Raw genomic sequence first — 24,676 nt, 5'->3', positions numbered from 1 at the left:
ATATGTACAGCATAGTATAGTATATATGTATAGTTTATATGTACAGTGTCATTATATAGATATGTTCTAGCTACGTTCTTAGCTTACGCATGTTTCTTGATAAATGCTTTTTATATATGTGATGTATTCCCATGCTTTTGTTCTTGCTAAATGTAAATCGCTCTGGATTAAGAGCGTCTGCTAAATACCTAAATTGTAAAAAAAAAAATCTTCTGGATAATTCCTTACTCGAATGCTCCACATGAAAAATAACTAATGACTGCTGGCTGTGTGACATTGGTTAATTGAAGGGCCTGCCCCTGTACCATGTGTGCACTTAAGCCTTACTATGTGCCTTAAGCCTTACGTGCCCCCCCCCCGGGCTATGACCTGACAAAGATGTGACTGATACATCGAAACGCTGTCTCTTTTTTACTTGCACCCTGATCATTAAATAAGGGCTTAAACTGTATGAGTTGCTCCAGTGCCTTCCTTTATCCTTCCACCGGAGTGGCAGTGTTTTGATCTCTTATGTAGTCAGACTCGTCGTTGTCGACGATTTGGCCCGCCTATCACTGTTGTGTCGTCTGCATACTTTATGATGGTGTTGGAGTCACATGTGGCTGTGCAGTCATATGTGTACAGTTTTACCCAGGTATAATGATAGTGTGTTATCAGAAAGAGACTGGATTCTGTTTTACCCAGGTGTAATGATAGTTTGTGAGTCAGGTGCAATTCTACTGAGTTCAGAACTAAGCTTTTTCAACCTGCAATTTGTCGTTGTCAGAGACCAGCAGGGGGCCGAGTCATCTGCAAATTGCAGTCACATACTGATGTCATGTCCTTTACATACATATATTAGTAACAGTAAAGGTTTCAGTATGTAAAGTAAAGGAACATAGCAGGGGACATATCCCCCTTTGTTTTTGGTTTTGTTTTGTTTTGTTTTGTTTTGTTTTGTTTTGTTTTGTTTTGTTTGAGCTTTCATTGTTTTTCTGGCTGCTGCAGATGTTAATCAGGGAACATCTCTAGGCTATGCTGTTGAAGGGCCTTCATGTGAAAAATGTATTTTAAAAAATTATATATTTTATGTGGTAGATATTATTATTTGTTAAAAAAGAATATCTCTATATTTTGATAATAATAATTGCTAACTGTGTGTTTGTTCAGTAACAGGGATCTCCCAATCAGATCAGTAAACCATTTTTATCCAATCAGGAGAGAAACCCCCACAAAGATCATTTATCAGCTTCAATTTTATATCAGGTTCCAATTTAGTCTGCTCATTTTTTTCATCATAACTGTTGTTATCCTGTAGTGTAGGGAGTTCTCGAGTCTATTGTTATATTGATATTGTAACAATCACACCACCTTTAATGCACAGGACAGGACTTCCATTTTTACTCTAAATAGTCATATAACCATTGCTATAATGCCAAGCATTTCCAAATATAACAAACATGCGTAACTTTCCACTTCTACCCATAGATAGAGCTATGATATAGCTCTATATGTCTATGATATAGCTCTATCTCTATCTATCTATGGGTACGAGTGGAAAGTTACGCAGTGCAGCTTTAACCCTATGTAGGCTATTTGAAAATAGCCGATCTACAAGCTCACAGACACCATATGTGCGTTGTGAGCTTGTAGATCTTATCACCTTGAAAAAAAAACGATGGTGGTGTTCCAAATACATGTTATTTTGCGGGTTCTTGTGAAACCACTGGTTTAGAGAGCTTGAAGTTGACCTCCCGCCTGCGGTTTTACCGGGCGACCATGGAAAGAAAAACAAACGCACACGGATATGGAGATGGGCGTGGTCGAACAATCGGATTGGATAACAGGATGTGAATTGAGCTGTTTTTGGGTGAGGCGAATATGCAATACATTCGTTCGTTGATGCAAAAAGTTCTGCGTGTTTGAGCAGTTTTGCAGCGTTTTAAGCACTCTGGATGTACCAACCAGGATCCGTAGCGCCGTAGAAGTTTGTTTTGTACGATATATATATCTGCGAAAACACAAACCGGCCGCGTTTTTGCACATTTGACGTTTCTGTGTTTTATTACGGAGAGAGAAAGTTGTGGACATGTTTTCCTGGAAGTTTTCAACTTTACAGATACAGAATGGACCATTGCAACTCTAAACACAGTTTGTACTATTGCATCTGTCACGACTCTGGGATATTTTTTCCGTGGAAATGTGAACCTCGCCCACGTGGGCGCCATATAATAGCGTGATCTAACGTTGGAAGTCGATGGAAAAGTTGCAGCGATCACAAGTATGATTTGTTGCGCACATCTCGACATGGATGTGCACGTACTAGTCGACTTTGATCGCAACTTAAGCGCTTCCCTGGAACTCGTCGTGCGTGGTTATCTTTGAGCAACATTGATAAGGTACACTGGCAGTTACAGCTAAGTAAAATTGTGCATTCATCGAACTACATTACTCATAGCTAGAAGCTTCCTAATAATAGTAAATATTGCAGATAACTGGCTATCACGCTGGTGAACGCATGCACAAGTCCCCCCTCGACTCGTTTCCTGTATTTCTTGTTGTGCCAAATGGCAGCCTTGCACAGCAGCACACGCCTTGTTGGCTGCTTAGATGTGGAGAGCTTGTGACTCGTCCTGTAATACAACTCTAACTATGCATGTATACGGCCGAAAATGATACAGTAGGCCTACATTTTCGATCATAGATGTCTAACGTGCACATTGTCGTGGGGGCGCTGCTGTGTGCCAGGGATGCGTCATGCCTTCTGACTTGTACTTTCCTTTTGAGTTATTTGTTTATGTAAGCTGCCATTTCCTATTAGCCACAGAGGTCAGACAGTCTTGAAACCCTGGAGAGAGAGGGGAATGAAACGGTTTCTAACACCTCCTTTCTCTTACAAGGTCCTGAGGATCAGAGAACGATGAAGAACAGCAATCCTCGGATCTGACTGTGGAAGGAGGGGTGTGTGTGCCCCCCACCCTCTGACTTTTCCTTTAGGATTTATATTTCCTCCCAAATACCTCTGCTCACACAATTAAACACGGCAGAGTAGAAGTTGTCAACCAGTCAGAGACAGTGTAGTCACACTGTTTTGCATTGTTTGCTGGGATAAAGACAGTTTGCTGCGACTCAAAGATTATTGTTATTGTTATTAGTACTATGAGTCTTACTCCTCAACAGAAAGTTAACACAGACAAGAGTGGCAAACCTAGGACTTCAGCCATGAAGGAGCCTGTGCAGCATTCTGGTGAGGTTTATTATGACACGGGACCTCAGACTTTAGACTCCAGTCACAGTGATGCTGGTAACAGCTCTGGTGTTTTTAATCCAGAGAAAGGGCCCCAAAGTCGGGTTCAGTATCAGCAGGCTGCAGGGAAGTGGATGCACCAGGAACCCATACAGGCCCCTGGATGGTCTCAGGAAACCCCTGGACCAGCCTGGGGGCAGAACTTCGGCCCCTATATGGGTGGGGTCAACAACATCAGAGGCCAAATGCCATTCCATAAAGGAGGCCACGATGTTGGAGTACTGCAAATGGGGGGAGAAAATCAGCCACTAGGATCGGTGGAGGTTTACAGGGAGGCCCCTCAGGCCCATGGCCAGGCTCCGGTGAGGGGTGGCCTCGAGTGGGACCAGCATGCTGCAGCTGCAATGCGGCAGGCTCAGCTCCAGGCCTATCAGCAGCAGGGTCATAAAGGTGTTGACCTCCCGGGTCAGCCCCATGCCCCTTCCCACACTATGCCTGGGTCCATGTTGCAAACGTTTCCGTTGGCGTTTGGGCCCACTAAACAACAGCAGCTCCCTCCTGGGTATTACCCTGTGTTCCAGAGCAACAAGGCCATGCCCAACCTGGGCTACAACGAGCAGCCTAAAACTCAGCACCAGCTACTACACCAGATGCAGCCACACCAAATGCACCATCAACAGCAACTGCAGCAACAGCACCACCATCAACTACAACAGCAGCAGCATTTGCAGCAGCAGCAACAACAGCAACACCAAATGCAACAACATAAAATCCAGCAGCAGCAGCAGCTGCAGCAGCTGCAGCAGCAACAATATCACCACCAGCAACAGCTACAGGAACGGAGGCAACAAATGCATCAAATGCAACAACTGCACTCGCAAAACTTGCAGCAACAAGATACGACACAACTTCAACTGCAACAAAAGCAGCAGCAAAGCCAAAACATGCCGACTTACCAAACGCCTGAACCCTCTCCAACTGACACCAGCCCTCAGAAGGAAAACATTCAGTCGGTGGGCACTACGGCACAGCAACATCAAGCACAGAGCCAACTTGATGATCCATCAGCCATGTCAGACCTGTGCACAGAGAAGGCCTCTTCAAATCCCCCGGAGCACTCCGAGGCACCGGCTGTCGTCCCCCGGCGCTCGCGTCGCCTTTCAAGGGACGGGCAGTCTCCACTGGGCCCCCCAAACATCACCCCTTGGGCTCAGGCCTCAAAGGAGCCCCTGTCCTCCCAGAATGGACTAGGAGGAGTAGAGGCCCAAGTGACAACAGGAGGGGTTATCCAGAGCACCCGCAGGAGGAGGCGCACATCCAAAGAGGTCAACCTGGAGACTCTGGCCCAGAAGGCATCAGAAATGGAGACCCTTCCTAATGCCCTTCCTAAGGCTTCCAAGGTTAACAAAATCATCATATACCACTAATACTACTGCTCACTGTCTAATATGTGCCTACTCAGTGCAATAGCAATCCAAGTTTGACTATAATTTATTTGAAAAGGAATGGCCATGTTAGCTAGTTAGCAGGTGTGAACTGCCATGGGGAGCTGATTATGTCATTTACATAGTTGCCATGCTCCTATACAAAGAGGAAGAGATTGGTTTCTATGCAGAACTTCCCTATTGCTTGCCCTTTCCTAAATCCGTTAAATAGATTTTTAAATTCTACATTTAATTATCTGCAGCTGTCACGTTGCAACTGCTATTGTCTCACTGTTTCATGTGTATACACATGGTTTCCCCTGTACGGCATGCAATAGATACTGGTATAACCTGAAAAACGGCTATTATTGAAGATACTTCATTTTTGCATATATTGCTCTCATTTTACTCGTGGGAGAAATGTGATATTTGTAACCTCGTTTCTCTCATGATTTATGTTGATGTTTAGAGTGGCACACCCAATAGAAACTTAAGAAATGGCTGCATATGTTTCCACAATAGTTCAACTTATGACTGAGAAGACCGACATAAAGACAGCAAACTGAGCAAAGTACTAAAGTAGGCAAATTAAGTCAAATATGTTCCATTTGGTTTTTTTTTTGTATTTGAACATGCAGCACTCTTGACAAAATAAGGCTTTTCATGTGCAGTAACAGCAGAGCGTCCATGCTGGGTGTACTGTTGAAGCCACTGCAAGTCTGCACACCTCCACATTCCTCAGGCTCTACCAAGTCATTCAGCAGAACTAGGGAGGGGCTGCACACTCTCACTCCCACACTGGTCAGCTGGCTCTAAACAGACTGGTATTCACAATCCCAAGCTGTTGTATTTTAGTCACCAGTAGCACACTTAGTTGGGCAATAACATTACAGTATACTGATTAATTGATTATTAAATGGATCTATATAGTTTCATAATAATAATTCTAACACTCACGCACAAACGGAATTCCCAACGTTTACTACGATGGCCATTATAGAATCAATTCGATCTGTGACAGAATAGGTGTGTATGAATTAACACCACCTTAAACCACATAGTTGACCGGGGTCCCCCATTGCTTTTTAATTTGTCAGCTCCTTTTTCATTCTATTCTACACCAAATCTCTTTGCCGAAAATAGCCGATCTACAAGCTCACAACAGTCTCGCAATGCATTGTCAAATTTGTCAGCTTGTAGATCTGCTATTTTCACCTCATGTCCACCCCAGAATAGGGACTCTTGCGTTCATGTGGTTAAATCAGAAGCACAGCTTGGATAACTGTCACTATCTGATCCTGAATCTCCAACAGACTGCTTCATCAAAGCTCTGAAGCTTGGCTAAATCCTATGATAGTTTTCAGTTCTGTTGAGCTTATTTTATTAAAATGTATAGTTTGTTTACAATTAGTTCAATTTAGGGTTATACTAGGCAACTCTCCACCTCCGTTTCTCTTTTTTTCCCCCCTCCATTTATTTTAGCAAGAACGGCTTTATAGCATAAAAAAACCTATATATATATATATATATATATATATATATAGATATTAAAAAAAAATCCCCCTAGGAAACGGACACCTGAAATCAATCGAATAATATAACGAACAGTAATTATGACCATAGCCATTCAAGGTAGAAATACTAATACTGTCATTTTAATCAGAGCAACAGTTAAGTCCGTTTTATTATAACAAAGCTATTACACTGCAGAATTTAAAAATAGAATTACTGCCCTGGTCTTAAAAGTTATATTTATTACTGAAGGAGGAGAGGACACTGGAGCAGCACGGACATTTAGAGCCTTTTATTAGGTTTATTAAGTATACAGAACGACTAACGTTTCGACCTTGCGGTCTTTATCAGTCATTATATTTATTACTATATCAGTCATTTGTGTGCCCTCATTTCAAAATACCGGTACAGTAGGAGTAGTAGTATTCCATACCCTCAAATATATAAATGTCAGATCTACAATCTCACATTTTAAGCATCTATTTGTATTTTCGCTATGAATAAAGGTGTAGTTTGAGATTTTGAGTTGCCGCCCACATTTATTTAAAAATAAATAAATAATTCAATCCACTCCAAAATCAGCTGAGTGACATGTCAAATAGCCCTGGTGCTGATTCAATATAATTTTAAATAAACAATGTTTACTGAATTTTCCTTTGTACATCGCCATTTTCTTTCTCAACTCAGTGACCCATGTAATCTCGTCTTCCTTTCTTTGTCCACATCTGTGTACGTGCAGGAGGAGCCCCTGGTTATACCAGTGTCTGTGCCAGTGCATGGGAGTCCACCAGGTCCCTGCCCTCAGAGTGAGCATCTTCCTGCTCAGCATGACCACAAACCCTCCGTCATTGTGGCTCGTCGCCGTTCACTTAAAAACCCCTCTTCGGACAACATTGGCCAGGTTGGTTCTATAAGGACAAGATCAAGAGATGAACATTTTGTAGGGCGCTAGCCCCTCCTATGCCCAGCTTTCCGGGTTTGTGTAAAGTAACACAAACAAGTATATATTGAAGATAAAAGTGAGGGCAGAAAAGTGAAGGCTGTGTGAATTGAGGACGCAAATTGTGATTGGCCAGAATGAGATGATGTATGATGATAAGAGTGCCCCTCACTTCACATGGGTGTGATTTTTGTTATCTATTTGGCTATTGACATGTTTTCAATGTTTTCTACTAACACATGTTTTTAAAAGGTTGATTTAGAGTCGCCAGGAAATCAGTTTATCTCCTGCCCCTAAGTCTGATAAGTTTTGTCTTCCTCAGAAATGCTTGTGTTTGTGGGGGGGATTATTTGCCTACTTGACATTCTTTGAAACATCTCTTACTCTGCACTAGGACAAGGATGATGATGGAAGGTCCAAATTCAAGCGCCGGCCACGACCTGAGCCCCTCTTCATCCCTCCGCCAAAACCATCATCGTTCATCGCTCCCTCAGTCTACTCCAACATCACTCACTACCAGAGCCACCTGCGCTCTCCGGTGCGCCTTCCGGATCATCCCCTCATCCCCTATACACCTCCGCCAATCCTGTCTCCTGTGCGTGAAGGCTCAGGACTCTTCTTCTCCACCTTCTTGTCTAACATAGCTGCAGGCAACCAGAGCCTGCCACCACCAGCTACGCCGAAGTCTGCTGTGCGTAGCCTCCTGCGCTCCAGTAGGTGTCACCGTCGCCCTTCTTGTATATCATGGCTATGCAGTCAAATCCTCAATGTTAATTGAATTCTAAGAGTTTACATTCTGTTGTATGCATTCAACGTTAAATTAAGACTCAGGATTTTACGGTGCATGTGCAATTGTGCATATTACTTAAATGTTCTTGGAGAGTGTCTCTAAAAGGGCTCTGTTCTTGTGTCTTTTTCAGCCAGTTCAGACATCGAACCTCCAGTCCTGCCCTTGATCACTGATGCACACACTGTGTGTTTTGAACCGTGAGTACTATCCACACTTGTTTTCTGTGGTTGAAAATGTCCTCCTGGACACTCATAAAGTGACTGGATACACAGAGTAAAATTAAGACATTGACTTGTTACTGTACATTATCTGATCGCAATTCTGCACCATGTAATAATCCACTGGGGACCCCCACACGGTAAAGGTGGTTGCACACTGGACTCGTTTTTCGGAAAACCGACAGAAAAACGTCGCTAAAAATCAGAAAAACCCGTGCAGGGACCTTTACTCTGCCATTTCTCGACCGTTTCGGACACAGGGCGGCTCGCCAGAAACGGGCCGGCACCCTGGGCGCGTTCCTGTGGGCCTGGAAGTTCCGGGGACCCCCACACGGAGTTGCACGGGTGTGATTCTTTTTTTGTGCTTTGAGTTGGGAGTTGCAAATTGTAATGTTGCACCTGAATTAGTTCATGAATCAAATCAAATATAATAAAATCTCTTCATCCTTTTTAATATTTGTCTTGGATTTGGACTCGACCAGGCGGATCAACATTGGCCTGCAGTACCAGGCCGAGGTTCCAGAGCTGCGGGGGCGTGATGCCACTCAGTTTGACCTGCACAAGGCCGACATGGTGTGGTTGCCTTTGGAGGAATCCCATCTCAAGGGCGGAGACCAGCAGAACAGTGAGTGTCTTGTATTTCATTAACCACTTAGTGTGCTACTATTTCTCTTAAAGGCCTAATCTGAGATTGTATTGAGCAATGATTTTCAATCATTTGTAGATACCGGTATGAGTGTCTGCCCCAATTACAGCAAATACTATGTAATAATAATTAAGAGCTGTTGTCTATTGTTTAATGTTTAGTCCTATCTTTAGCTGAGACAATCAATTAAAGAATAAAACAAGGCGGTGGTGGTTTGTATAACAGAACTCTTTAACTGTCTTCTGAACTTAATACTTAATATTCCTTAAAAATATCTTTATTTTCTCTACATACTGTAGTGGAGCATATGATGAGCTTGGCTTGTTCCAGTGTGCTCCATGGTGGAGGAACCAATCAGGAGCTGGTTCTACACTGTATGCATACATGTGGGGGTGACATCCTGGTGAGTATACTGACTCAAAGTTCAGTCGGTCAATTACTACTAGCCTTTTTGGCACTCTGTTTGTTCACTGTACGGAATCATGTTGATTTCTAGGAGACATTGAGACTTTTGATGATTGGAGAACGTGTCTTCCCCAAAGGTCATCACCTGGCAAATTATCACTACTCAGGTGAGGGACAATTAACACTTTTAAATGTTGAACATGAATTTACTGTTTGTAAATTTGCCATGTTGTGGCTTTATATATTCACCCTTGTAACCAGTCATCCAGACCCCTTTCCCTCTTTCTTTTGCCCACATGCATCACACAGCAGGTGCCCCTTATACCTCCATGAGGTGCACTGTTTACAACAAAGCCAGGTGTAGAATAAATGTATACCTCAAGAAGCCCATGATAGCCTGAACAACCAAAACCAAAAAAATCATTTTTTTGGTTTTAACTGCACAGCAACAGTGTTTAATAAAGCCATGTCTTACTGTACCTGGCTGGATTAGTGCCCAAACCCTCAAAGCTGGATATAGGAGGGGCTAGCGCCCCCTCAAATGTCTCACATGGTACTATTACTTTACACATGATTTACAGTTAGATGTGTCAACCATCCCCTTCTGGATCATCAGGTTTTATGATATAAACAGTAGAATGATTTCTTCTGACAAGGCAGATGACGCAGGAAGGCACAGGCATAAACAACATTCATCAAATATCTTAACCTCTTTGAAAGGCCTCCTCGCTTGTGCATGCAATCCTGTCAGCTGTAATTCCAGGCGTGAGCTGTTTATGGAGTTGAATCGCATTCAGTGTCGAAAAGTTTGGTTTGCCAGCATACTGGCAGGATTTCACTTTGCAGTTTGTATATCCTGTCTAGAATGGATACCGAAATGTGTGTGCTGAAATTAATGGATTCAGTAAGCAGCTGGATATGAGCGCTATGCTGTAAATGGATGCGAGGTTAGCAGCAGCAATGCGAGTGGCTTCCCTCTGTGCAGCCCCTCTTGGTCAAATCTTTGTATTCGATCTGTTTCAACTACATTTTTTGGATTACTTGGACAAATACTATTCAGCCACCAGCCAATAAGGGGGCTTCAGCCAGGCCTTCCCTATAGTTCCCGCACTTATGCATGCTGACACAGAAGTTTGTGTCTGATTTACACTCAGGTTCAGATTGTTGGACTCCATCAGAGAAGCGCTACTTCAACAAAGGCATCTCTGCCTACAGGAAGGACTTCATTAAGGTGCAGAAATTGGTACGCTGATTCCTTACTTGAAAGTACCTTACTGATACTTCTGCCCATGCATTGTTGTTTTCATGTAAAATGTAGATGCAGTCATAAGTCAAGATCATAAAACGCATCTTTAAAGGAGAATTCCGGACAAGCTGTTTTCTTACCATAAGCCCTAACCACACCAAAGGGTCAAGACTGTTTTAGCGTTCCGGACAAGCGTTTTCTTACCGTAAGCCCTAACCACACCAAAGGGTCAAGACTGTTTTAGCGTTCCGGACAAGCTGTTTTCTTACCGTAAGCCCTAACCACACCAAAGGGTCAAGACTGTTTTAGCGTTGTCCCTGCGGCGTGATATGTCTTGTTGCACGTTGACCCACGTTGACCCTAGTGAGTCAACACATGGAATTCAATGGCCCAAACCACACCAAAGGGTCGAGATGGTTTTAGCGTTAACTCCTTGCATCCGTTTTGACCCAAGGAGTTGCATGGTGACCCTTTGGTGTGGTTAGTGCTTTAATCTGATGTTCTATCCGAGAACGAGTGGTACAGGTGAAAAAAATCATAACTCCATCCCCAGCCCACCGCAGCTCTGAGTGTGTGTGCAATGGGTTTAACAACAGATCGTCCACAACGGCAGCCCATTTGGGAGTTGGGACAAAAAACACTATGGAGAGTTGTGTGGCATTATGAATACAAAGACAAAAATAAATTTCAAGCGATCAAAATAAGCGATTCAGCGTTAAGCGCACAGTGCACCATCGGCGCTGCGGTGGGCTCGGGAAGGAGTTATGTAATTTTTCACCTGTACCAATCAAGCTAAGAAAACGGTTGGTCTGGAATTCTCCTATTAACACGGCACTTAACATTATTTTAAGAGCAAGAAAACTCTACATTAGCATACAGTCAAATCTAGTGTTAATTTTTGTTTTGTTATTCAAACTTAGGTGCAGACCAAGACTGTGGCTCAGTGTGTAGAATTCTACTACACATATAAGAAACAGTTGAAGATCGGTCGCAGTGGGACTCTGACTTACGGCCCTCCAGATTCACTTGAGGAGAAGAGCACAGAGGCAATGGTGGATATCAAGGTAGATTCGTTTTGTTGGTTTTATCTTCACAATTGTTACCACAATTGATTATTATTACTGGTGGACGGTGGTTATGCTTTATAATTTTGATCCAAAATGTGACTACATACCGTAAGTGTCTGTATATTTTACCATCAAATACTCTTAACTAAACGGGTGAATTTTAGTTTCAAAACTATGAGCCGGTGCTCAGCCTTTTAAAATACTACGAAGTTGAAATATCAATAGATGGGAATTATTTAAACAATTAATTAAATTCGTATAACCACCTGGATTTCAACCCATTTTCTCCCAAATGTGGGTAACTAAATCTCTAGACCTCGACTACTGTGGATACCCCCAGGGCTACTACCTACTACTACCCTTTCCAAAAGGAATTTGTTGCGACCATATATTTTGTTTACTGAATAAAGATTTATGTTTTCCAAAATGTTCTGTCACAGAGTTCTCAATCAAAATTGACCCAAGGAGAGGTGGAGGGAGATGATAAGAAGGAGGATTCAGGTGACCAGAACCAAGATGTCAACTTGGCCAGTGTGACTCATTCACTAAAGGTTCATGACTATGTAAGTATTTCACCTTGACCGGTAAATGTTTGTTATTGGACCAATTTACACTGGGAGACAATTATTTGTATCTCATAGTTGACATCTGGCCACAATGGCCATGAGTAAATTACTTGCACATGTTTTAAAACCAGAATTCCGAACACACTCACAGCTATGTATTTCTCAGATAATGTTTATTTTATTTTACCTTGCTACAGCTGGCCTGTGTTCAAATACAACCTGAGGCCTTTTGCTCCATGTCATCCTCTCGCTCTCCTGCCTTTCCTGTCTCTACTTACTGTCAAAATACAACAGATAATGCAAAGTCATACCAATGGCGTAGCCAGGACTTTCATTTTGGGTTGGAATAATGTCTGCACGGGAGAGGGAGACACGGGTCTATTGTATTGAGAAAGGGCTATATTGCACCGTAATACAAGAAAAGGTAGCGTGTATAAAATATGCTGCAATATAGTTGCATGTTATGCAACTATAATCAATTGTAGATACAATTATTAATTCTCAAGAAGCACAGTAGGTTGGACAACATAAGATAAATGCGTACACAAGTATTGAGTCATTTAAAAAATTGCTCACAACAGCAAACAAAGTTAAAGCAAATAACATGTCCAATCAAAATTGTAATGACAATGGAGCAACCGAGGTATCACCAAAAAGACTACTAAAATGTATTGTTACACAATGGGAGTTATTGTCATAACTTGCATTATATATTTGTGAGTGATTTGTAATTTTTTTACCATTTTATTGATTTGCTGATTTTCCGTGGAGCCATAAATACCACCTCAGTCAGAAATCTACTGGTTAACAGTTTTGACGGGTTCCACCACGCGTAATACGTAATGCGTAATGCGTTTAATTCGCTGTTTTAAAATAATTAAAAAAACAGCGCATTTATCCGGGACCTGATGACGAGGCCGTCGCGTTATGATGACGAAACCGGAAATCAAGTCATCATCTGGGCTGCTAGGGCTTCTGGGAAATTGAGCTCAATGTTAGTGGACGGGGGGTTTGTTTGGACTACAATGCCTCATAGAGGCGGATCCTGTACCGCATTGTAATGGCCGCTGGTGTGGATGATCATAACATGCCGAGGGACCATTCTTCGCCGGATTTCCGCGGATCAAAAGCCCTTCATCAAATGATCAAAATACTTCAGCGTATGCTCTAAAGGTAATAAAACAATCTCGGCAGCGTAGAATATTTGATTAAATAGCGGTTAACGCGTATTTTGCAGTAGAACTGTTAAAACTCCCTAAAGAACTGCTTTGACTAATGTCTGGTATGGTAGTAATAACGCTATGATGTTTTTAAAAGTTATTTTGGGGGGAATTTGAAAGTCTTTGTTTGGTAGCGACAGTGGAGAGGTAAGGATAGAGAGATGGGGAAGGACATGGCAGCAGAGGACTTCGGGTCAGATTTGCATAGGACGGCCGCAGCAAGGAGTGAGTTTGAGTTTGTGCTTTACCAGGTGCACCCCATTAATAAAGCTAAGCTGGTTGGCGAAAGGGCCTTTCTGTGTGGAGTTTGCATGTTCTCCCCGTGTCCCCTAGGGTACGTACCCTCACAAAAAACATGCAGTAATCCTGGTCGCTAAACTGCCTAACCTGGCCAGCCGGGGTGCCTGATGGAGGGGAAAGGAACTGGTAGGAATAACGTGTTCCTTCCATGTGCTACGTCCAACCGGGGAAACTCCCCCCTGTCGGGTGCAAAGAACCGGCTTGGACGCTCATGCATTGAAGGAGGCATGAGGTCAGTCGGTTGCTCTCCCCAGGTTGGCGGAGGGTGTGTAGAGCCCAGGATCACATTAGATAATTGACATTGGGGGAAAAATGGGTTGCAAAATCGTGGGATAAAAATGAGGAGGATAAAATAAAGCTAAGCTATGCTACGCTGTTAAAAGTTTTTAGTCTAGTTGGTGTGCCGAAATGAAACATGTCTGATGCTGTAGGCCGGACCAGCGCCAGTGCTGAAAGAACAGAAGAGTTCTGCAAATAAGGAGTCAACGGCCCTCTCGGCACCTCGTAAGCCTCGTCCCGAATCTGCAGGAAAGAAGATCAAAGCCCCACCGAAGCCCTCACAGAACCCTGAGGGAGTGTTTCCATGCAAGAAGTGTAGCAGGTTTGTGTGTTTTTAAGCATTGGTGACTTTGTTAGAGCAGCATAATGAATTAAATGTAATAATTAAATTAATAATAAATAGACTGATGTATCTGATTACATTATATACACAGTAAAGTAATAAATTAAATTAATCCTGAAGGTGTAAAAGTGGACCTTTTTAATAAAAAAGGTCTTATTTTTAAAGTTTCAAATTTAAACTTTACTGTTTACATGTGTGAACTGTGAAGTAACTTTTTTTTAAATACAGGCAGCACTGGATTCACCAGTTTTTTTTAAATTGTGAATATGCCTTCCTTTTAATTCATAATTTCAAGAACAAATGCTATACAAATAACAAATGGTATAATAAAAAAATATAATGTGGATTGAATGTTCCTTTTTATTAATCTGTGTACTGTAATTCATCCCCCAAACTCTAGGGTGTTCTACAAAGTGAAGAGCCGCAGCGCCCACATGAAGAGCCACGCTGAACAAGAGAAGAAGGCCGCAGCGCTGCGCCAGAAAGAGCAGGAGGAGCTTGCGGTGGCCGCGGAGGCAGCCGCAGCCGCGGCTCGGGCCAGGAAACTGAAGGAGGCAGCCATAGGGGCCGATGGGAACGGCGGTAATGGAAACGGAGTGACGGAGGCGGCGGAAGGCAGTAGCCAGGACGAATCCTCAGAGGAGGAAGATGAAAATGATGAGGACTGGCACTGAGAAAATAAACAGAAGCTGTCTGGGGGGGATAAAGGATGGGGGTAGGGGGGGTGGAGATACTGAATTGGAGAGTGAGATGAGAGATGTCGTCCCGCCCTCCTCCGTACAACAGAATGACCACGAGAATCGGCACTAAAAAGTGGAATCTCATTTTTCAGCTTCTTGCGTCTTCCAGTTAATAGTTCACGCTTTGTCACCAGGCTGGTGTCATGTGACAGGTGTGTCTGCGGGTCCCTGTCTGCTTTTCTTACGTCTGCCAGGGAATCACACTCCAGATTTTTAGACAGATTTGTATGTTTTAGCTTTTACAACAACAAAAAATATATATATTTATATTTTGTAAATGCACATCTACTGTATGTATGCTACTGTTTGCTATTTTTGGCATTTTTTTGTATTGCTTATTTAATTGAACATCGAAATAATATACTTTTTCACTGTATGGATACACTTTGATGGTTCTTTGATATTCTGTATATAATCTGTAAGTATCTATAATCAGAGGGTGTCTGTTTTGCAATATCATGTCTCGATCAAAGCAGTCTTTCAACTTTATACCAACAGCCTTTTTAAAATGGAGATTGTATAACAACACATTTAAATTGTTTACTTTTCTAAAGAAAATTATATTATGATATTGATATTATTTACGGATTGTCATTTAATCTTTAGGTCAGTTGCATGTTTGTTTTTCATTTGAGGGACCTTTACAATGAATTTATTGTGTATAAAAAGAAAAGTATATATGACATTTCATATATTTATATTATACTGCAATTGCAATGATTTCGGTCGTATACAATCTTTTTTTTGTCTATTGTGACTTGGAAGAGTATTAAAAAGTCCAGCTGTTCTCTTGAGTGTAAATCATAATTTGTTTGAAAATGTAAGCAGTTCATGACTTTTGCCAGTAGGTGGTGCCCGGGTAGTGGTTCAAAGTGTTTCAGGGAATTTCACTTAATGGTGATGTATAATTTATAGGCTGTATTTTACTTCACCATTCCATTGCTTTTGCCTATACATATATACACATATCTGTGTAGATATGCGTGTAGTGTACACACACACAGCCATCAGTCAAATGGTGTGTTGGCATAGATCTGTATCGACATGACTACATCCGATAATCTACTCTGGGTGGCCTATTTTCTATTTTCACTTATTTTAAATACAATTAAGGAACAGGCCTTTTCTGCTGAACACCCCCCCCCCCCCCCCCACCACCACATCTTCAGATTGGAGGGTGTGGTGATATATGGCCCTGATTATTGGTGACATAACCCAGGCCTTTAAAAGCCTGCTCAGTAATGGGCAGTGGTGGGCAGCCTGCATGCTGCACTTAAGAGATGAGAGATGAGGCATACTGTACGCCCTGGCCCTGAAGAGAACAGAGTGCCCCAGGCTCCATCTCACACTCATCACCCCATAAGTCGGACTGTGACAGCAATAATTACCTTTCCTGAATAGCTGAACTGGAAGGACAGAGGAGGGAGAGGCTTGGACACCATAACTACTCTAAATTTAAAAACGTGGGCCGTTTTGACTGGGCTGGTCACGAAAAGGTGAACAAAAGTACTAGGAGGACGCAATACTGAGTTGCACAATTTTTGAGGTGCCTTAATAGGGTTCAAAAATCCATCATAAACGTCATTATTGACGCAACATGGGGGACATCTTTAGAGGTCAGTGAGCGTATTTCAGTGAAAGAACAAGTGCAACTTATTTATTAATTATATACATTATATAATTTATAGGCTACTTGGTTAACTACTTAAGCTTATATACTTCGCTGCAACACAAATGGAGAAAATAGTTCACAATTTCTATTTTATCCCTCGTTTTTGCTTGTTTAGTTTATTTTTTGTGTGCTTATAAATGCATGCCCAAAATAACTGCCAGGTTGAAAGTGATTATGCAGTTCTAGTAACGGTGATTCTATGACCTCATGGAGGAATTAATTCCAAACAAAACGTGGTTATTAATCCTGAAAAGCTGTCATTTCAGATAAGCAAAGTTTTCACCACACAGCACTGATGCGACTGGCAATGCAAGTCTTTCTGCCCATGCTGGCAGAGCACAGCATGTTTTTTCTTTAGGCCTATTCTTCTGCCATGGCTCTGTATAATAATAATAATACAAACTTTATTTGTATTGCACCTTTTATACATGCATGTAATTCAAAGTGCTTACGGCACAACAATAACAAGTCATAATTCATACTTCAATAATAACTTTTGCCTCAATCATAAAACACAGTTACAGATATGCAGAACATTTCAAGTTGAACATGTGCTAACTATAGAGAACTAGCTAGTTTAAAGCAGTAGCTGCTTTTTTGTATGGCTTGGAGATGGTAAAATAATGCTATCCTGGCATGCAAGTTCTTTCAAAGGGTGATGGAATTGAAGTGATTTCCCTTCCATGATGACTCAGTACAAATGTATGCACTTGCTGTATTTACAAACACACACAGCAGAGTTCTGTGATGCAACAGAGAACCCAATCACAATCAATCAGTTATTTTTTAGTGGAAAACAAATCTTAGGATCCCCTTGGGAGTAGCATGGCTCCAGTGGGGATCTAGACTTCCTGTGTATTCTGTAACATCAGTATGACATCAGTGTCTATGACACTATCTATGACGCATAATTCCAGTGACTAAATGTCACTATGAATTGGATACATTGAATTGAATACACAGGACCGCAATGGAAACAAGTCCTCAGGACGTATTCGTGTTATTCTTTTAGCCTAAGTGTATGGCTGTACCCGTACTGTTTGCATTTCTGTCTAGTAATTAAGTATTCAATCAATCAATCCACATTTGGGCAAGGTTTCAGCCCGATGAGATCGACTTCCCTTATGAAATGAAAGTTACATTGTTCAAAATGTGTAAAATATGTTAAATGGAGTGCCGTGATTTATTTCCACCTAAAACATGATCATCAGGTCTTATTGTTATATAAGGAGGTATAATTTTTTCAAAAAAGTGTACAGTATTTGTTAAAATGTTGTTTTTATGTGGGCACGTCCACCAGTTCATTAAGTATGCCTGGTTTGCCTGGTGGGTGGTGATCCACCTGAACTGAAGCCGCACCCACAGCTGTAGTTGTATGATAAAGGGGGAGGGGTTAGGGGAGGGGCTGATAGTGTGATGTCACTATATTACTGTTTATTTCATTGGCCCGTTTGACTGTCAAGGGTTCAGCCTCCAGGAAAATACAAAGTTAATACACCATTGCACATAAAAACGACTCCAGGGTGTCTAATGAAGTACGGTCACCTCATAGACACGTGAAAAATACAAAAATTGTGGCACTCCATCTTTAAAATAATAGCACAGGTAGGCTGAAATCTGGCACTGTTCGGTCCAGTGGATTGCCAGATTACCCCCAGATACAGATACACAGACAGACCCTCTTTTAGACGGTTAGTCTCCTACAGAGCTACGCTGTAAAAAGCATCAACGTGCCTTCTTTTTGCACATTGTCCCACTCTGAGGGATTCAGAACTGGAGCACTGGTCCTATTCCCCTATGGGTAGTGATGAGGCAATGAAGCTTGAGTGAGGATCAAATGTCATCTGTGAGTAGTAGAGTACTAGGCTGCTAATATAGCACCATTAAGAACCCCAGTTATGGAGGCTGTGAGATGGGCTAGGGATGAAGATGATGCAGACAGTATGGTCCAGAGACTTAGAGATGGGGACGTGGGCACACCGGTGGATCAATGTCACTAAATGTCTGGAAGACAAATGTGAGAATCAGTGGTTCTTCTTCAGCATGACTGAGGTCAAAACTAAAGTGGAAGCATGTGTTATTTATGTTTGGACACCTATATCCTTGACAGGGTCAACCATAAAAAGTAGATTGTTTTCTTCATGTGACCTGTGAGAGGAAATGTCAATGTCATGCTTGTTGTAGGGGCACCGTTAAAGACCATACAATATACACAAACATAGATGTGTCTGTGTATTATTTTCACACACACTGTTGTGCAATGAATACATGACATTTAGTGAATATATATAATATATTCACTAAATGGTGTGTATTCAGTGCACAACTTATCTATAATATAATGCATACATTCAACTGTCCTTGAGGCTAAACCAGAATAATTTGTTATAATGGCTATATCCATATAATTGAAAAATCACTCAGTTCAATTTCAAACCAGGAGTCAATGGCCTTGAGGGATGCAATCTAACAGCTGACCTCTTGACCTGACTCCCCTCTCCTCACTTTGATTGGCTCTTTGGCTGTAATCCACATTCACATCTCATCCAGTATGAAGCACCTTGCAATGTGGTTGTTGCACAGTTACACAAGGAACCCTGGGCTGTATTAGCTCTTGCTTGCCACTGTGCCTCTATCCTTCCTTACACACTAACTCACTCTGGGGAATCAAACCCATCTATCAGTATTTTAGCCGACATCAGCAGCATAACTCTCACACACGGTTATGCAAATGGCCCCCTGACTGAAGGGTATTTTTCCACATTCATCTCATGTGCGATGTAACGTTAGCTCAGCTGTGATATGTAAGAAATACGACCGAGTGCCGTCGTGGGGGACAGGCTTGTCATCTTGCCTGGCACTGGAGTGAGATGTATAATGGCTTATGTGTTTCCGTGCAGAATGCGTGGAGTGCAGCCTATATAACCTGCTGTCTGGAAAAGTGGAATGCTCACCAAAACAAAACCCATTATTTTCTGACTGCCACCATTAAGTACGGTGAAGTATAAGTTAGGCTTTACTGCTCTGAACTCAGCCAAGTAGGCTGCATAACCACCCTCCCCACAAATATGTTGTTTGCACATCCTGCGGGTTAAGTAACACATTGTTTCTGGAAGTTAAGTGGTGTAATGTGATGTTCCTGGTGAGAGAGGTGAACTTGACACTTTAATCATATAATGTAACCGTGAGGTGTGTAGGGCAAGAAAATGGAAACTTAATCGGACTAGAAATGTTAACCAAGACAAAATTGATTAAATAGATGGATTGAAATTGCCACAAACAATAACAGGGCACTGAACCTATTTTCTCCTCTTCCTCGCCAATATAAAGTCACTCCTTTAATTAATTAAAATAAATTTCTATCATGTTGACTTTGACTGATCTGAAAAATAATTAGTCTAAGCAGCTCACTGAGCTAGCTTGCTTATATTTTACATTATAGGCCTGTCCGTGACTGAGATGATTAAATAGCATTGGTGACTGTAATTTAGACCTCATTATTTGGGCCACTGCCAAATGCACTCACTCTAAGTGCCCCCAATTCAATTCTCATTTCCTGACTCCTGCCCAGAAGAGAGCAATTTCTTTTGTACAGTATATTTCCTGAGTCATTGCTTTAACAAAGACATTTTATACCAAGTCTTTAAGAAAGACATTCAGACATTCTGTAACAGGGACATTCTATCAAAACAGGGTTCAGTTGTAAATGGGAAAGATAAAATAAAATACCAGTTAAACATTTATATTATATATATATATAGCAGCTAACTCCACCACTGCTCCTCCTCTTGTGCAAGTAATTGAAAATATATAAAGTCACAATATCAACTTTGATGAGACAGTATTGCATTGTTAAAAAAATATAAGGTTTTATGCATTTCCTGAAAAATGAACATTTTGGAGTAAGGTGGTTTCTTGCTGATAGATACAGTTACAATGTGGGGCGGAAGTTCCAGACCCACAGGAACGCACCCAGGGTGCCGGCCCGTCCCTCTACTGTACTGTACTGTACTACTGTACTGTCACACCCGAAATCACCATATATACAGTTAATATGTTCGTGTGTGTTTGTGTGTGTGTTATGTTGCGCACAGGTGGTGAAAAACAACCATGCTGTTTTCGTGCTCAGACGCACCCACCCAGCCAGCCACCCACCCACACACATAGCTCTGTAAGGGATTGGTTGCATCACTCAAAAACATACACGTTTTGTAGATCTGCTATTAGTATAGGCTGAAGTGGTTCATTTATTTTGTAATAATAATAATCAAAAGTACTAACTACTAACTATTATCTGAAGTTTTCAAATAATTGCAGTGGAGTAAAAGTACAATATTCCACTCTCATATGTATATGTAGTGGAGTAGAAGTAAAAGAACATTGAAAATACTACATTAGAGTAAAAAATACCCAAGAATGTTACTTTACTTGAGTAAATGTACTCCGCCACTGCCCAAGGCAAAACAGAGACCCATCTAAACTCACAGAGGATACATAAAACACCAGTATAGATCCCCGCTGCAACAGCTTCATCTGCGACACAATGCTTTACTGAAATCCCTGAGCCAACATTTTTAGCCGGAGCAAAGTCCTGGTCCACCTTGCAATGATTCATCTCCAGGTCTGATGGATTGTGAATCAGTCATCCATCATAAAGCCATCAGCATACAGCCTTCTCCTCTCAGAGGAGAGGTGATGTAGCGGCTGGGATGCCCTGATTTATGTCCATGATTCACTGTCCCTGCTGTTTCGCCCTGCGTCACCTGCCCGCCCATTTCAACACACTATGTACCCAGCAGGCCATGATTAAGCAGTGCTGGTGCACCCAGGTGTGATGGATGTGACACTATGTGTCAGGGGAGAGGACCCAATGCAGATGACCAGAGGCAGAGCTAGGTTCAATACAAATAATTTATCAGGCAAAATAAAGCAGTACGTTGGAGATATGCAGGAATGGCTGGGCATGATTGATTGAGCATGGAAATGAGGTGCGGTGACAAGGAACATCGGAGTAGCAGAAGGGGAAAACCCTGTCTGGAAGGTCCTGGTGCGAAAAATGAAGCCAATGCAGAAGTGACTTAAACTTGATTTCTCTCTAATGGCCAGCAGGGGTGACTGACTCCACTGGTTGCAAAAAGAAGAGTTATTGCATTGACTTCTGTGAGAAAATGAATACTTCTGACTTGATTTATTACCTCAGTGAACATTTCCCTGATTAGTTTATGTTCTCAATCACTAGTTTCAAGTCTTCTTCAGTACAACATTATAAATGATGGTTATATTTAGAGTAAAATAGATGATGAAGTAGGTATGCTTTAGGGCGTGGCTATGTTGTGATTGCCAATTTGCTAGCATGGCAATCAGCATAAATGCACAGCATGTTTTTATGACCAGCTCCACCCTCTTGTCCAAATATGGTAACTTATTGCTGTAAAAAAATCCATGATGGCGAGGGTCTAATCGAAGATAACAAAGTGACAAAATACTGAACTCCAGTCTTCAAAATAAGACTCCAGAGGCAAGTGGCATGGGACCTCAGGCAGAGCGCCCGGGGCCTGGTCGCCGCTGCATCCATGATTATTAATAGTTTTAATAGCTTTAAAGTTAAAGTTAAAAAAAAGTAGTAGTTTTCAAGATATATATATTTTTAGGACCGACAGACACAGATCCAAATAGCAAACAATAGTGTACAGGTGAAGTAACTAGCCATAGATAAACTAATTAATGTGTTGAAAAGCATGTAATGAACCCCAGAATTATTTTTCTAAGCTCACGACTTTCTAAACATCTCCCCGTTCAAATTTGGGGACTGTATCCTAAAATGCACTGTATTCAATCCAAAGAAATATCTCACTAGACAGGAGAGAAGACTGCCAAGTCCAGTGTTATTGAGTAATATGTCCAAACCGTTTAAAATTGGATCGAGACTGCTTCACTGTTCAGAATGAGTTTGTTTGGTAAAGCATAGAGTGGAAAAAGACGGAACTAACACAATTGTGGCCAAAGTGCCTGGCTCTATGCACATTCCTCTGTCAAAGTGACCGCACTTTGCCATGCAGCTGGCCAGCATAAGATGTTTACAGATTACTTGTCATCACACTAGTGCATTATAGTGATTATACCTCAACTCTAGACACTCAACTACTCAACATTCTATTCCACATACTCAACATTCTATTCATTCTACTCAACATTCTATTCATTCTACTCAACATTCTATTCATTCTACTCAACATTCTATCAATTCGATCTATTTCGACAAAATGCAAAGAAGAGTAAATATCCCTTAACTGTAACGTAACTGCTCCCATGTTTGACCTGCCACTTTAATTTCCAGAAATGAAGATGTTACCATATAAAGAGTCTTTTCTTTGTTGTTCATTAGATCACAGGGACCATTTTATCTGCTGTATCAGACTGGTCTGGTTATTGTGACTTAATGACTGCACACTACAGTGAGTTGTTATGTCCCTCTCTGCCTTGCGGTTACACTTGCTGTCGGACAGAAACCTTGTATCTCCATATTTTAGCTTTTTACATTTTTGTAAATGAATGCCCTACTTTGTCATACTACAGTATCACACAAAAGTAGCAAAAATAGCTTATCTACAAGCTCACAATGTGTTACAATGTAACGTGTTCGGGGCTTGTTGATCTGGTATTTTTTGCCATTTTGAAAGTGGTGTCTGTTATTTTGGTATTATTCATATCAAACTAATGAAAATAATTGACAAGAGCTTGTGACTAAATACTACATTGGATCCATTGAAACACAGGTTTTTTTCTTCTATTTCCTGAAAAATAACACTTTTGGACAAGATTTCTGCCCGACAGCGCCCACTTGCATTTTGCCTTCATGTGTATTATTACTTTTTAGACAAACCAATAGCGGTTCCAGATTCTTCAGTTTGTCTGTTTACGTTTTCATGTAAACACACTGTCACTGTGGATCACACAGAGATGCTGTTGTGCTGCACTTCAGCGTGGCAAGACGCCAAAGCCAATCTTTATGAGAAAGTACAATTAGATGGATGAAATATTTTGACAAGATGTTAATTAAATACATTTGTTAGAATATTCATTTGAATACCCAGGCCAGAACACAGTTTCTGTCAAAATAACGCCAATGATTTATCCTCCCAACTTTTCTTTTACATTTGCATTTCAATATAAACAAAAAGCAAGTGACCAGTGGTGGGAAAAGTACTCACATATTTTACGTAAGTAAAAGTATCAGTACTGCAGTGTAGAAATACTCAGTGTAGAAAGTCCGGAATTCAAAAAGTACAAAAGTATTGGCTTCAAAATGTACTTAAAGTAGGAAAAGTAAAAGTACTCATTAGCAGAATGTCCCATTTCAAGTTTTCAAATGCATAGGCTACGAATCTTTTTAAAATGGCAGATCTACAAGCTCAAAATCTGTCACATTGCGACAGATTGTAAGCTTGTAGATCGGCTATTTTCAAATGGCCGAAATATATAGGGCTGAAGTGGTTAATGCATCTTTTGTAATAATAATCAAAATCTACAAAGTAACTAGTAACTAAAGTTTTGAAATCATTGTAGTGGAGTAAAAGCACAAAATGTGCCTCTGAGATGTAGTGGAGTTGAAGTAAAAGTACTGGTACAAATTCCTCAAAATTGTACTTAAGGACAGTACTGAAGTAATTGTACTTACACCACTGCTTGTAAGTGACACTGACGCCCTGTAACATCATCTGGTTAAAGAATCTCAAGGGCTTGCTGTGTCATAACAGTCTGCAAAACAGGAAGACTCCCGCCGATAAGGAACAGCTGATGTTTTACCCCCAGAGGCATCATCGGAGTATTAATGCCAAACAATTCAAGAACACACAGCAACAGCATTAATCATGTGGCAGGTGTCAATGTGTGACAAACTTTGATGATACAGAAAATTAGTTTTGGAGGTTGTTTGAGGAAAGGTTAAAGTAGAAGTGCTTCCGTTTTAAGATTATTATTTAACACGCATAGCCATGGGCGTGTAATTTCATCCTACCCGCATAACTTGTCACACTGAAGTTATTTGGTCCATTCACTTTCCCTCAGCTATGATTTATGGAT

At 41.3% G+C, this 24,676-nt stretch overlaps 2 protein-coding genes across 3 annotated transcripts in view; one reads left to right on the top strand and one right to left on the bottom strand.

Moving 5' to 3' along the window:
- The window catches only part of zpax1 (zona pellucida protein AX 1), a 190,801-nt gene that overhangs the window by 65,422 nt on the left and 100,703 nt on the right, over positions 1–24,676 (bottom strand). The window lies entirely within an intron of this gene.
- mideasa (mitotic deacetylase associated SANT domain protein a) lies at positions 1,860–15,709 on the top strand. 2 transcript variants are annotated; one of them, XM_079526902.1, is made up of 13 exons: positions 1,860–2,378; positions 2,880–4,626; positions 6,902–7,063; positions 7,497–7,815; positions 8,023–8,089; positions 8,593–8,735; positions 9,056–9,159; positions 9,253–9,328; positions 10,316–10,392; positions 11,328–11,471; positions 11,915–12,037; positions 13,992–14,161; positions 14,583–15,709. In XM_079526902.1, exons 2-13 carry the CDS (start codon positions 3,139–3,141, stop codon positions 14,854–14,856), a joined length of 3,147 nt encoding a protein of 1,048 aa, XP_079383028.1. In that variant the 5' UTR covers positions 1,860–2,378; positions 2,880–3,138; the 3' UTR covers positions 14,857–15,709. The 2 variants fall into 2 exon arrangements, with proteins under 2 accessions (XP_079383028.1, XP_079383027.1); XM_079526901.1 differs by having other exon boundaries at positions 10,316–10,404.

Source organism: Electrona antarctica (assembly GCF_951216825.1).
Source record: "Electrona antarctica genome assembly, chromosome: 17".
NCBI classification, from domain to species: domain Eukaryota; kingdom Metazoa; phylum Chordata; class Actinopteri; order Myctophiformes; family Myctophidae; genus Electrona; species Electrona antarctica.
This window is presented reverse-complemented; position numbering and strand designations above follow the sequence as displayed.